Source organism: Siphateles boraxobius, unplaced genomic scaffold (assembly GCF_051911475.1).
Source record: "Siphateles boraxobius isolate OS27281-9 unplaced genomic scaffold, OSU_SipBor_1 46, whole genome shotgun sequence".
Taxonomy (NCBI): domain Eukaryota; kingdom Metazoa; phylum Chordata; class Actinopteri; order Cypriniformes; family Leuciscidae; genus Siphateles; species Siphateles boraxobius.
The window spans coordinates 14,802,789-14,816,797 of NW_027509097.1; the positions used below are offsets into that span (position 1 = coordinate 14,802,789).

Below are 14,009 nucleotides of genomic sequence, written 5' to 3' on the forward strand. Positions count from 1 at the left end.
GTGACATAGATGATTACGTTACTGTTGATCGTCTGTCCATCATCGTAAAAAGCCCGCCCTGAAAATTTGATTGGTCCAAACAGCTTTGGTTCAGGTATACTTGCTTTACAACGGATCAAGTCCAGTCCAAAATGCCCATGAAGCTCTTTAGAGCCAAACTTTTCAAGTTACTCTAATGCTATAATACCAAAAAGAAATGGTCAGCCATTCCCCTTCATAAATATGTAAACGTTGCCTGTGACTTTCTTGACCCTAATGCTTGTTTTCATTGGATTACAAAGCAGGGATGACTAGCAACGTTTGTCTTCAGGTGAAGTTGAATGGCAACCATAAGAGAGCACAATCTCTCAAAGACTGACAGATTTCAAAGAGTTTACCAGTCACCTGCAGGCTGTGGGAATCACAATGAGAAGCTGTATGTCTTTTAGGATGAGAAAAACAAAAAGAAAGGAAAGGGAGCACACAAAACACCAAGAGTCACAGAGGAAGAAAATCATGACTGAATTACAGAAGAACAACATGCATACTGGGTGAAAATCTCATAAACACGCTCAGGTCACATTTAACTCAAAAACAACAAAAGAAGATAAAAAAAAAAAAAAAAAACATTTGCATGAAGTCCATTAAGCCTGTTTTGAAATGTGACAGTGTTCCCACACATTCTCATTACGGCATTTTTATTTTATTATAATTATTGTGAATCCCATTGGTAATTATTATATTTACATTAGATTCTCATTACTGTAATATAATTTGACTGTATTGTAATATAAATAATGGAAGGATTTTCATATAATTATATACATAAAAAGGCAGTACAAAATGCTAATGTATTATTTTATCATATAAAATATATGATTTTATAATAAATGTTTTGCATTACAATAAAATTAATTCGATTTTTTTCACATTAAAGTAATAAGATTTGGGAGGCAAAGTCAACATCTCATAAAATATTGAAAAGGATTTGAATAATTTAAGCTTAATTTTATTTATTAAAAATATTTTTTATTTGTTCTTGATTTTTGTGACGTAGATGTGCTATTGACAGGTTTTGTCTGATTCAACCTACCACGGCTAAAACGGGACAAAAACAACAACAAAAAAACTCCAGTTCAAACTGGTTTCTTGTAGGTTGTCAACTTACGAAAGGTCTAAAGTCTCTTAAGATGACCGTTATTGACATTCAAAATGATTGTTATGGGTCGAGACTCGGAATAGATGTTTGTTGAGGAAATGCTGTCTGACCATAGCACTGAGCATATTCACTGTTCATTACACATTCGAGCATCTGGACATCTTTGTCTCCGTGGACTTTAATAAAAGTCTTACATTATTTCATGCTGCAGCTGCTGCACTTAAATTCCCTGAGAGCCAGAGACCTTTTCATTGCTTTATTAATGTAATATCATTAATATCCTCTGAACATCTGAGTGCCTCCTTTTCAGTTTTGGGATATTTATAGTCCTTAGCAGGAGCAGGTATGACAGAGAGGAAAAGTGAGTGTGCTCCACTGAGATATACTCTATGGGAGGCGTTTGAGGCCGGGGGTGATTATTTGTCAGGAGTAATACACAGAGAGTATTTATCTATCAAAAGGTTCATTTCTGTTTCTTCCTCTGCAGGCCTGATAGAAAAATGGCCACAATAACCATGAGCGCTCGCTGTTGGAACTTTCTGTCTCTCGTTATCTTTTTATTAGCCATCTGTGAGGTACCAAGATAAAATTCTAGAATCACAGGCTGTGTTTTTCTTCACGCCAGGGTTAAAACAAGAGGTATGCTTCATTGATTGAGATATAATTAAACCAAAAGGTGGTGTGGGGAGGATCAATGTGGCTTTCCCTCGCTGACGGCAACAAAGTCCACAGCAAATCAACACTGCAGTGTTCCTCGAACCGGCGTCAGCCTCATTAAACACGCATTAGAAATCATCTCACCAACAAAAATGGGATGAGTTTTAAATCAGCTGATTCCATTAAAAAATAAAACAAATCACCTCTAAATAGCTCCACACCAAACACTGATTAAATGTAGACTTTTTTTTTTAAAAGTTATCTAATGCTTATGTAAAATAAATTACCAAAGTGAAGACATTGAAAAATATTTACAAAAAATAACTTTCCAAACACATTTATTGGGCCAATAACATTACTCAAACACAGTGTATGACCATTGTAAACAATGAAACAGAAAAAAGGCATCAGCTCTGCTCCAGAAAGTGCGCCAAGCATAAAATATTCAACTTTTTTCCCCCATTTATTTTCCCTCTGATATTTTTTTTTAAATGTTTATTTGTATCTTTACATATTCATTTTCAGCATGAATAATTATATTTACAAGGCCAAGACACTTTTTTTCCACAGACAACATCACCCCATAGTCTTCTTTATGATGGTTTTTGTCTTGACAATAAACTTGCAAGGTTGCCTCTCCCTCCTCTCCACAGCGTGAACGAGAATAAAGATTGAGAATGCAGTTATGTTTCAAGGATTTCTTTGTATTGGTAGGGTGGTTCAATGTCCTGTCCCTTTTTCCAAGATTGGTAGCAAGTTGTCCATATGTACAAAGGCTAAAAACATTCGGTTCCATTTGTGAAGAGCCTATGAAATAAATGTTATATTTATTTTAGTGTTTTTCCCAAAAAAAGGTATCAAAACATTTGTGTAGTTATAACTGTATGTCACTAGCTTTGATTGGATGTATGAAATTGGATCGCTTTGCTAACAGTGCAAAGTCTCTTCTTGCTGGGTTTTTTTCTTTTTTGTCTTTACAATGCCATGACTTTATCTGGCAGGACACATTTCAGTCTTCATTCTGTACTTATCCATGAGCATTTCTCTTCATTCTCCTCCACATAGTTAGTGTTCTTGGTCTGGTCCTCATGCTGGCTCTATTTCAGTAGCCATTCATTCACTGTATGGGGGAAAATAATAATTATTATGATATTGTTCACTCTTGATGATCACCCTTCATTTTTAAGTCATCATTAGATCACATATTTTTCAGATAGCCAATATAAAGTGCCCTGTATTGTGTGAAATGGCCTTTTCTGAACCTAACCAAGACACTCTTGGTTTGTGAAAGACATTTTACAATTAATGATGCCATTGATGGAAATTTCTGTCATTTGCGAGGCCACGCTTCCCTGCCATTGACCGAAATTTTCTGGCTTTCTGTGTTTTCACTGTTATACGGTAGGGGCACGCTATTACGCATCTTCTGAAAGAGTGGAGAATCTCCTGATTTCAAAACAGGTGAAGCAGCAGCAGAAATGAGCGATATGTACGTAGATGTGTACCGTAAATGTAAAATAACGCAATCATCAACATTAAACGTCATATAAATCAAAACTGCTTAATGTTACTGAATGATACGTCGCCCGGGACGAGCTAGGACTGTGCAAGCTTTAGGCGAGTTGATGAACTCGATCTACTCCATCTATGTTTTGATCATCATTCTGAATTCGATCTAGATCTAGTCTTTGACAAAAAAACATTTTTCTCAGCTTTTTGCTATAAATGTTGCTTATTTAATGGAACTTACCCACATTCAATTGTTGATAAAAAAAAAAAAACGATGCATGCCGCTTGAATACAATTTTTTTTTTGTTGTAGTTTAAAAGCAAGAGGGTCTGTTCTTTCTTTTTATATATTGCAAATATTTAGAGATATGAATACAACAAAATATTTTGAGGGCCATGAAACCTTTGTGAAAATGATAAACTCTGCCAGTGGCTGGCAACTTTAAAAAAAAAATGCTGGCGGGGAAAAAATTCATATTTAACAGTAATATGTAGCTACTCTGAGGAACAACTCGAATTTTGAGCGTGCAAAGAAACCTTAAGGGCTATCAAAACAAATACAGTGTAAATATATTTATTTAGACTAATTAATTAGACTAAATTAATAGAAAAAAGTAGAGCTGCACTATGTATTGTTTTCAGCATCGACATTACGATGAGCGCATTCGGGATCGTAGTTGATCAGTGATCCATACGGACCAGACGCAATGGTTCAAAACGTAGGTGATTCGCTGATTATTTGTAAAGTTTAACCAATATAGAGTTAGGGCTGGGCAATATGGCCAAAAATCATATATCTGTATGTTTTGGTTAAATTGCGATATAGGATAATATATCTTGGTACTTTCTACGTCTTTCTATTTGGATAAAGAAAATCTGTATATATTTAAAAAAAAAATATTTCACATCCTGCCCAATGATATCCTACAAACAATGTTGATATTGAAGGATATTGAAACAAATACTGTATAGTGAATGTAATGTACCTGTAGGCTATGCAATATATTATGTGCAAAAAGGTGGTTAAAATCAAATTACATTCTAACATTGACTACGTTTACATGCAGCCAATAACCCGTTCAAAACCGGGATATTAGCAATAACCCGGTCGCGAACGGCCATGTAAACACCGGCAAAAACCCGAATATGGTCATATCCCGGATTTTAAAAACCGGGATATTATACCTGGGGTACACCTTTTCTAACCCAAATTTTTGGTCATGTAAACGCGCATCGGCATATCCCCATAGTGATGTGTGTTCTGCGCATGTTCTATTCGCAAGGAATCTTTGTCTTTTGAGTAGAGAAACTTCTCGGCGCATACAAAACCCCGCGTGCAGTATACCGGAAGTAAACATGGCGAGACGCAGCACAGCATACTTTTGGAGCGAGGTCAGTAACGTTACGAGCACCAAAGCGCAAACAAAGGCGATCGCTATCTGCCCCGAACTATTCATTATCCGCGTGCTGCTGTTGTTGTTGTCTTTGGATACAGGAAGAAGAATCGGAAATGACGCATATTGCGTGTTAAGGTTGTCCGTACGTCCAGACGCTAACCGCGCGTCGCGTTTACATCGGGATATTGCAATTCCATGTATACAGGAGTAACTCTCTCTGCTCACGCATGTAAACGGGTTATCCCTAATGTTTCAGAAACCCGAATAGTGACCTTAACCCGACCATAACCCGAAATTTGGCTGCATGTAAACGTAGTCATTGTAACATTACAATCTAAAAACAAAAATAATGCTTTTTTTTTCACGCTAATCATTCTAGAATGGTTAATTCTTTCCAAATAGAGTTATTCAATTCATCTGGTGAAATCTTTTCATGTATATCGCAGAAAAAATAAATATCGCTGTTTTTTCCAATATCATGTAGCTCAAAAAAAAAAAGGCTTAATTGCTTTTTAATCAGAAATTAAAATCACTAAATAATGTTAACTGGTAAACACATTCACTAACCCGAACATTGTCCATTACACAGTCCCTTTACAGTTACTGCTATAAAAAATTTACATGTAGAATTTTAAACCAATATATTTACATCGTACTGTTGGACTATATTCAATAACCAACAATAAACGTTTTAGCAAAATAATATATTTTAGTGATGATTATTATGCGCCCGTTCACAGAAGTCTGGTAAGTTTACTGGAGACTCGCTTGCTGTCAACACAAGCCTTAATGCAGAATATAAATTATTTCTGGCATTCACAAATATGAATATAAGCATAAGATGTAAGTTGTGCGCCAGGAAAACATCTCAATTGCACTGACAGGGCAAGATGTGTGCAGAGTTAGTTTGAAGCGCTTAATACAAAGCATATCTCACTTTTCCATATGTATCCTATTTTTTATGCAACAGTTTTAAACAGTGTCGCGTTTGAAAATATTTTCGATACTGTACATCTTATGAAGTCAATATAACATCCAGGCACAATTGTCACAGTCCTGCAAATAGTCACTGATTAATATTAATAACCAAAGGTATGTGAAATTTTGAACAGAATCATTAGTTTAAATTAAGTTATTTTGTGTTGTGGAATATAGGTAAATATGTTGTGCAGTACTAAACGACATACAAAATGTCATGCTATTTTTTCTAGTTCTACTGTAGCTCCTGTTCTGTAAGACTCCATAACATTGTTTGGTTTCCCAGAATGACAATTTTCTATTGCACTCTGAATATCACCACCTTAAGCTAAAATTTTACATTCAATTAGCCTGCAGACACTTCACTGTGCGAGCTACAAAATAATACGTCTCCCTGGTTAAGATACATGACCTCAGATGCCTAACCAACACTAATTAAATGCTCCTCCAAGATATTTACATCTTTTAACAACTCAAATGTAATAAATGGAAGGAACCTTTTTTGTATTGCTCAATTACCCGCCGGGGTGTTAAATTCAACCTCTCAAACAAGTGCCGCACGACTTCGATTTATCAGTTCACTGCTATATCAAGTGTACAAGAGAATTCTCCATAGTGAAATTTTGAGATAAGAGCAGGCTCAATAAAGAGACTTTTTCTTGTTCATGATGCTTCAGTGCTGAAACAATATGCAAAAATATCTAAGGCATTCTGGTAGCCTGGCAAGCCAGACCTATCAAGATGTTCGGTCTGGGAACTCACAACTGGCATACCTCAATCCGAGGGGCGGGATAAACGGTTGTCTTTTCAAATTCCCTCTGCACGCAATAGGACAGTGCTAAAACCAACCAGAGGAACGAATTCGGTTGTCAAAACTCCGAACGCATCTTCCTTTTTTAAGAATGACTTAAGCGACGTTCTCTTAACTTCAAGTCATCCAGAGTCGCGGCCAAAGCCGATTTGAAAGACCGCTATGCGCGGAACCGTCACAACTCTGCCGTCATTATGTTAAGCCCACCCACCAACTCTATACACGATGTGATTGGCCTGACCAGAGTTTGGTTTTTCCAGCTCAAAAGTCTATTGAGAGTTGCTAGACCACCCTTTCTGCAAAATAATTTTTGCTGGCGCTAGGGTGTGTCTAGATTTCTAGGCTAGCATTCTGGTAGAAGCACAAAGACATCTTAAGATGCCTCTCCACGCAGACTTATGCTTTACTGAGACTCCTAAACCTCTTAAACAAGATCTCTGTAGGCAGCCTAGGCTCTGAGATCTGCACACAAAAACAAATGTGTACAACCACCACTCAAAACCAAAATAAACAGTGTTCCAACCAATCACTGACAGGGGCGGGTGTTGCTCCGATTTCGCGTCCAGCCGTGCACGAGCGCAAAACCTCACAACACCCGCCCCTGTCAGTGATTGGTTGGAACACTTTATTTTGGTTTTGAGTGGTGGTTGTACACATTTGTTTTTGTGTGCAGATCTCAGAGCCTAGGCTGCCTACAGAGACGCGGTTTTTGGACGGCATGCTTATGGGGCGGGCAGCTAGCGGATCGTTAGGAAAGATTAGACATTTATTTTTGGGCCTGAAATCACTAGCCATGTTTCCATCCTCTTGTCAACCGAATTATCTGAAGTTCGGTAAAAAAACTCATGCGAATAAAGCTGGTGAAAGTGTGTTTCCATCCAACGGCTTTAAAGCGAATAAAAACCTGTACGTAATGACGTCACATGCTGTTTTGCGATCAAATTGGTATATCGAATTGATTTGAGACATTTTAAGGTGTTTCCATTCATTTTCGCACTGAATCGAACAACATTCAAGCAAACTTTTGCGAACAAAGTTTTGCTAGACAAAACGGAGCCTAATAGTGCTTATGTGCCAGCTGATAGCGACATATGTAAGGGAAAATGTATATGCCAGCCGGTTGTTAGCCTGAAGGGGTTGTATTCGCTAACAACCGCCTCGCTATACATTATCCTGCTTATTACATGGCTACCTACCAAATAAATCAATAATTTGACACAAAATATTAACTTAAAAAGGAGATTATTGATTTAAAACGAGTAGTGCTTCTGCTAAAGAAAATAGTCTGTTCCGTCTCTGAACTGCGTCCATGGCAACGGCAGCTCCGCAGTCTGTTAACAAGAAATAACACACCGCATTCTACATTAGAATTCAACCAAGCCACGTAATAACAAGCAAACCTAACATAAGAAAACAACGACTCTATAAACACATTGCTATGATGATGCAGATGCACGTATGCCCGACGACAACGGAGGCAGCCTGTGGTGTGGGAACGACAGCGCTCCATCAGTTCTGAGAGATCGTGGTTCAGAGACACTTCACGGAAACCCTTTGGTTGAGGCATTTTTTTGCTTTGTCCACTTACATCTGTCTTTGTTGACATCCGCCATGTGTGCGAAAACAGAACGGGAATACTGGCCGGAAATGAACTCGTCTTCTTCTATGTTTTGTGGCGTGTTGCAACCATAAAAGGGCCTAAAACTTAATCGCAATTCATTATTTATTCGGCAAATAACGTTTCCATCAGCTTTTATCGCATTTGCCGTATATCGATCAAGATAAAATCCGATGAGACCGAAAGTATTTCATTTGTGTCGATATTCATGAAATTTAAGCGTATTTTACTGTTTCCATAAGGCATTTTTCATTCGATATCACTTAATTCGGATAAAAAGGTGTGGATGGAAACATGGCTAGTGATACAACCTTTAAGGAAATGGGTAGTTATACAAATGTTTTGATTGTTTTGAGGGTTAATATTTGCTTGTAAGCTACTGAATAATTAATTTCACTCATCTAATATCTTCAGAATGCTCGTTTATGTGCATGTGCTCATGTTTTTGAGTGATCTATAACAGCAAAACATACCTGAATCACACATTAGCTTATTATTAAACCTGTTTGAGCTATCTGGTTGCCTACTGTCTGTCTACTAATGGCTTAATGAAATAGTGTTCATTTTCACAGCTAATTTTTTGTAGTTTGTCCGTCTTTTTTTGACTAAAATGCCTTTTAGCTTTAGTCATATTTTAGTCATCTGAAATGTTTTAGTTTAAGTCGACTAAAATCTAATGGGTTTAGTTAAATTGTAATTCATCAATTAAGCATCTCAGTATATAATCCTGGAGAAACATCTATTAGACTGTTAATATTAATGGCATTAAGGTTTAAACGTGCAATAGACAGATTTAACTGATGTGACATATAACATGTCTTTCTTTAATCTTAAAATTAAATAAAACCACTTCTCATAAAGAAACAACCACATGGTCTTCTTTTTAATTAATGATATATGCATTCTTTATAACAACTTTACATTGTTAACCCTTTCCAAGCAGACATATTTATTTGTATTAATTGAATCGAGAGTAATCTTTATTGAATCTGTAAAAGTTATTCAGTCAAGAGCATTGAGGGATTTTCTCTTTTTTTGTTTTTTCTGTTTGATTAACATTACGGACAGCAACAGGTTTGTTGGACTGCTGTAACTTACACTGATACACATCCGATATTCTTCCAACTGTTTACGTTCACTTAAGACATAATCTACTGTGTTTACATGAATACTTGCCAAAATGGACATTTTGACTTAATTTTGTGTATTGGTCCATTCAAACAGAAAGACGTAAAAGAGAGAACAATTGATTGTACGTTTACATCTGAGAGGCGGCTTTCTGTGCATACAGAAAACCGGATTGAATCGGGCTCTCTTTCGCCTCGTCACACTTTTTCAGTTTTATCCAAATGTCTGCTCTTCTCTTTCTCCCAGACATTTACATTTTTTTATGTTTTATGAGACATGCAGCATGACAAGTGTATAACAACTTATGTCCTGACGGGTTGATAAGGCTGTTATAATTCAAATGTGCTCATCTACTACGCAGGACTGGATCTCTTCCCAAATTGTATCTCCCTCACATTTATTTAAATGAAAATGTCAATGGATTTGTCATTCAAAATGTTTTTTTATTTAGTTACTTATAGTCTGATTTTCATCAGGGAAAATTATAATGTAATGAAGGTGTTGCAATTATATCTTTTGAATAAACAAACATAGCTACTGCCTTTTACCAAACACTTCAAAATGTCACAAATGTTTAAAGTGAGGTAAAAACTGAGGAGAATAAAGGAAAAGTCACTTATTTTTGATGCACCTTTTCAGTAGTGACCTGGAAACTAAACTGTAACTTTTACCTCATAACTTTAGTGAACTTGTTCATTATGACCAACAATGTTACTCTGCTTTGGAGTCAGTGTTGTTTTTGGAGAAGTGATGAAATCTGTAGAAACGCTTTTAGTTTAGTGTCTAATTCAAAGCGGGTTGAGAGATCACAGAGAGAAGCACAGAGACACTGACCTCGGTACTGCAGCTTCTGTGCCCTGTTGTTGGGGCAGTCCTTGCCCTGCATGCTGAAGTTGATGTTGGTGCGGATACAGCGGTTGTTCAGAGGCTGTACTGGGCGCACGTTGTCACTCATGCTGAGGAATATCTGCGAGGGCTGGTTCTGGCTTAGCAGTCGCATGGAGTGCATCTGTAAGGATGACACAGACAGAGCAGACGTTTTATTTCGACTCACTGATGGCAGGTCACGCAATTATCACAGTCAATCCAATCCCAACAGACCCGCATTAAAAAGCAACTAGGGAGCTACGTGAGAGTGTCATTCAAGAATAGATTATATTACATATCAAAACAGTGTATCTGCAGTGTCAAAAGTGACACATTCTGCCTTTAGGAAGCATGACGTTAGCTAAATCCTTAAAAAAAATGAAATATACGAATTACTTGATTCTATTTTTGTTTACTTGCTATTTTGAAGTTATGAGGACTTTAAGTAACTCAGCTAATGCATCTTGTTGCAGCTTTTCTATTATAATAATCTGTTTTTTTCAAGTCAAGAAGACCATAACGCAGAGCCATGGATGACATGAATTAATGCTTTTTTATTTAAATAAACTTTACATTGAAAAATTGTTTTCTTGTTAGGTCTCATTCACCCTCTTTCCAGCATCCATTTGAACATGAATAATTAATGTTGCATTGTGTGATTGTTTGCCAGTTTTATTTACACTGTTGTTGTTTTGTGATGTCAAGATGAGTTTGTTCCTTTACTTAAAATGATCAGGTAGTTGTTAGTTTTGTTGTGTTCAAAGTATTGAGGTCTGTGTGGCGTTTTAAGCTAAGTTTAATAAAACACTGATTTCTCATGGAAAACATTAGATATTAGTTAGATTATACGTATTGAACAACCACAAAAATACTGGGAACTTTTGGCATAGAACGGAACTGATTAAAACTGAAATACTTCATACAACTTCTTAGAATGACTTGATCTAGTAAATAGGTAATTGTTACAGTATGGCAGTAAAAGAAATTCAGGCAAATTCTTAACATTTTTCCTTCAAGTTTAACAAACACGATTTTAATGTTTCTTTTTTTTTTTTTTTGACAGTGTATGTTGATTTACCTGCATCTTTGTGACGTAAATCGGCTTGTTCATCAGTATCCATGTTGCAGTCTCATAGCACGGTGGGATTGTCATAGACCCTTCGTAAGTGATAAAGCTTGCTGTCTCTGGATAGACCTCCTCGATGTTTAGCCCCGAGAGAAGGTATGCATCATCTACTCGCACACAAAGGAGGAACACATGCTAAAGTATTGTTCCCTTTCGTTGTCACTCCGAGTTACGTCGGATGACGACGAATGGGGTTTCGCTTAGAAAGCCTATCAACTTCGAGTATTACAAAACGAGCCAATGGCAAAGAAATGCCATGGGTCTGCGGAATTTGCATAGCGTATCTCCGCCCTACCTTGTGGGTATAAAAGGAGGACGCCGGCAACATGCAGATATGTTTTCGCTTCGGAGCCAAGTTTATTCTTCGTTCCACAAGCCATCTCCGAACTGTCAGCTTTACAGACGAGCGTGATTCTCTGGTGTTGGTGTGACGGCGATCTCCCGGCGAGCGCGCACTTCCTGCTTATCTGTGCAGTGGTTTGCCCAGTGAGTGTGTTTCTCGCCGGGCGCTTCAACACTCTCAGAGTTTCTTTCCTCTCACAAAAGAGCTTGCACGTGGCACGTCTTTTTAAAGATGCATCGCCCTTGCACTTCTGGTTGCGGTAGACTGGTGGCCGACTTTGATGGACACGAGCGTGTTTGGGCATTGATCACGCTAGAGCAGCGCTCGTGGATGACTCATGTTCTCACTGCGGGAACATGACCATCGCAACATTACGATCAAGACTCAGTGATCTCGCAAGAGTGAGGGTCCCCTCATCCACACCCTGATCTAGCGCCTCCACGAGAGGTTCTACTTTGGCTGGTGGCCAGGGTGATCCGAGGGTGACGGTTTGGAACAAATCGCCGACTATCCGTCCGTGCCCAGCCGCACCCTCTCCAATGTTGGAACCCGCGAGTGTTCAGGGGATTTCCGCGGGACCATCTTCTGATGCCCCGCGGATTTCCTTTGGCGCTCCAGAGGAGGACACTATGTCTATTGCAGCATCACAAGGTGGGTCTGATTCTTCTGGAAGTGAAGATTCGTCACAGCTGCCACCTTCCGGTGTGTATACGGCTGTGCTCGAGTCCGATCCGGAGATGACGGCCATGCTTTCCCGGGCCGCCGCGAGCATCGGTTTAGAGTGGTCCCCTCCACCCTGTCCCGAGCGCTCGGGGTTGGATGATTGGTACTTGGGTAAGGCCGCGGAAAAACCCCAATACCTTTCTTCCCGGACGTGCATGATGAGATCTCGAAGTCCTGTAAGACCCCCATGTCTTCCCGTGACCGCAATGAAACTTTTTCAGAGGCTCCTGGGGCATATGGCATCTCCAGCCGCGGCAACGCCCCTCGGATTGCTTCATATGAGCCCGTTTCAGCTTTGGCTTCGCGACCGAGCCCCGAGGTGGGCATGGCAACACGGCACCTTCCGAGTACCAGTTACTCCGACCTGCCGTCAGACCTTCACCCCGTGGTCGAACCTCAGTTTTCTACGGGCCGGAGTGCCTCTGGAACGAGCTTCGCGGCATGTTGTTGTAACGACAGATGCCTCCTCCACGGGCTGGGGCGCCATGTGCAATGGACGTTTTGCCGCGGGCTCCTGGATAGGACCCCAGCGCCTATGGCACATCAATTGCCTCGAGTTGCTGGCTGTACGTTTTGCTCTGCGCTGCTTCCGGGCCGTGTTCAAGGGCCAACACGTACTAGTCCGATCAGACAATACCGCGCCAAGGCGGTCTGCGTATGTCGCAACTCGCCCGCCACCTCCTCTTATGGAGTCAGACGCATCTGAGGTCGCTTCGTGCCATTTATGTCCCCGGAGCTCTGAACTGTGTAGCCGACGAGCTCTCACGGTTTCTGCTCCTCCCGGGGGAATGGCGGCTCCATCCCCGGTCGGTTCAGCTGATTTGGCACCAGTTCGGGGACGCACAGATAGATCTGTTTGCATCTCACGACTCGACCCATTGTGCCCAGTTTTATTCCCTGACCGAGGGCACGCTCGGCACGGATGCTCTGGCACACAGCTGGCCGTAGGGTCGCAAGTATGCGTTTCCCCCAGTGAGCCTTCTTGTGCAGACCTTGCGCAAGGTCAGGGAGGACGGGGAGCAGGTCATTCTGGTTGCGCCTTACTGGCCCAACCGGACCTGGTTCTCCGAACTATTACTCCTCGCGACAGCACCTCCCTGGCCGATCCCTCTGAGGAAGGACCTCCTTTCTCAGAGACAGGGCACCCTATGGCACCCTCGTCCCGATCTTTGGAACCTCCACGAGTGGCTCCTGGATGGGACGAGGCAGGTTTGAGTACCCTACCACCAGCGGTGGTGGCTACCATCACTTCCGCTAGAGCCTCGTCCACGAGACATCTCTATGCGTTGAGGTGGAACCTCTTCGTCAACTGGTGCTCTTCTCGTCAAGAAGACCCCCGCAGATGTTCGATCAGCGTCATGCTTTCTTTCCTACAAGATGGGTTGGAGCGAAGGCTGTCTCCCTCCACCCTAAAAGTCTATGTCGCCCCTATTGCCGCACAGCATGACTTTGTTGAAGGTAAGTCTTTGGGAAGGCACGACCTGATCGTCAGGTTCCTGAGAGGGGCAAGGAGACTGAATCCTCCTCGCCCTCCTGTCGTTCCCTCTTGGGACCTCTCAGTGGTGTTAACTGCCCTGCTGAGTGCTCCATTTGAGCCTCTGCAATCAGTGGAGCTTAAGTTCCTGTCAATGAAGACAGCGTTCCTGGTTGCACTGGCCTCCATCAAGAGGGTAGGGGACCTGCACGCATTCTCCGTTGACGAAGCGTGCCTGGAA

General features: G+C 40.4%; 1 protein-coding gene across 2 annotated transcripts in view; it reads right to left on the reverse strand.

Moving 5' to 3' along the window:
• Positions 1-2,116: 2,116 nt before the first annotated feature.
• The window catches only part of ca10a (carbonic anhydrase Xa), a 207,940-nt gene continuing 196,047 nt past the window's right edge, over positions 2,117-14,009 (reverse strand). For both annotated transcript variants that reach the window (XM_077200992.1, XM_077200991.1), the window contains 3 exons: positions 11,181-11,335; positions 10,070-10,244; positions 2,117-2,915 (listed from right to left, as the gene is read on the reverse strand). In XM_077200992.1, coding sequence (XP_077057107.1) covers positions 2,893-2,915; positions 10,070-10,244; positions 11,181-11,335 — 353 coding nt within the window. In that variant the 3' untranslated portion in view covers positions 2,117-2,892. The remainder of the gene's footprint in view (positions 2,916-10,069; positions 10,245-11,180; positions 11,336-14,009) is intronic.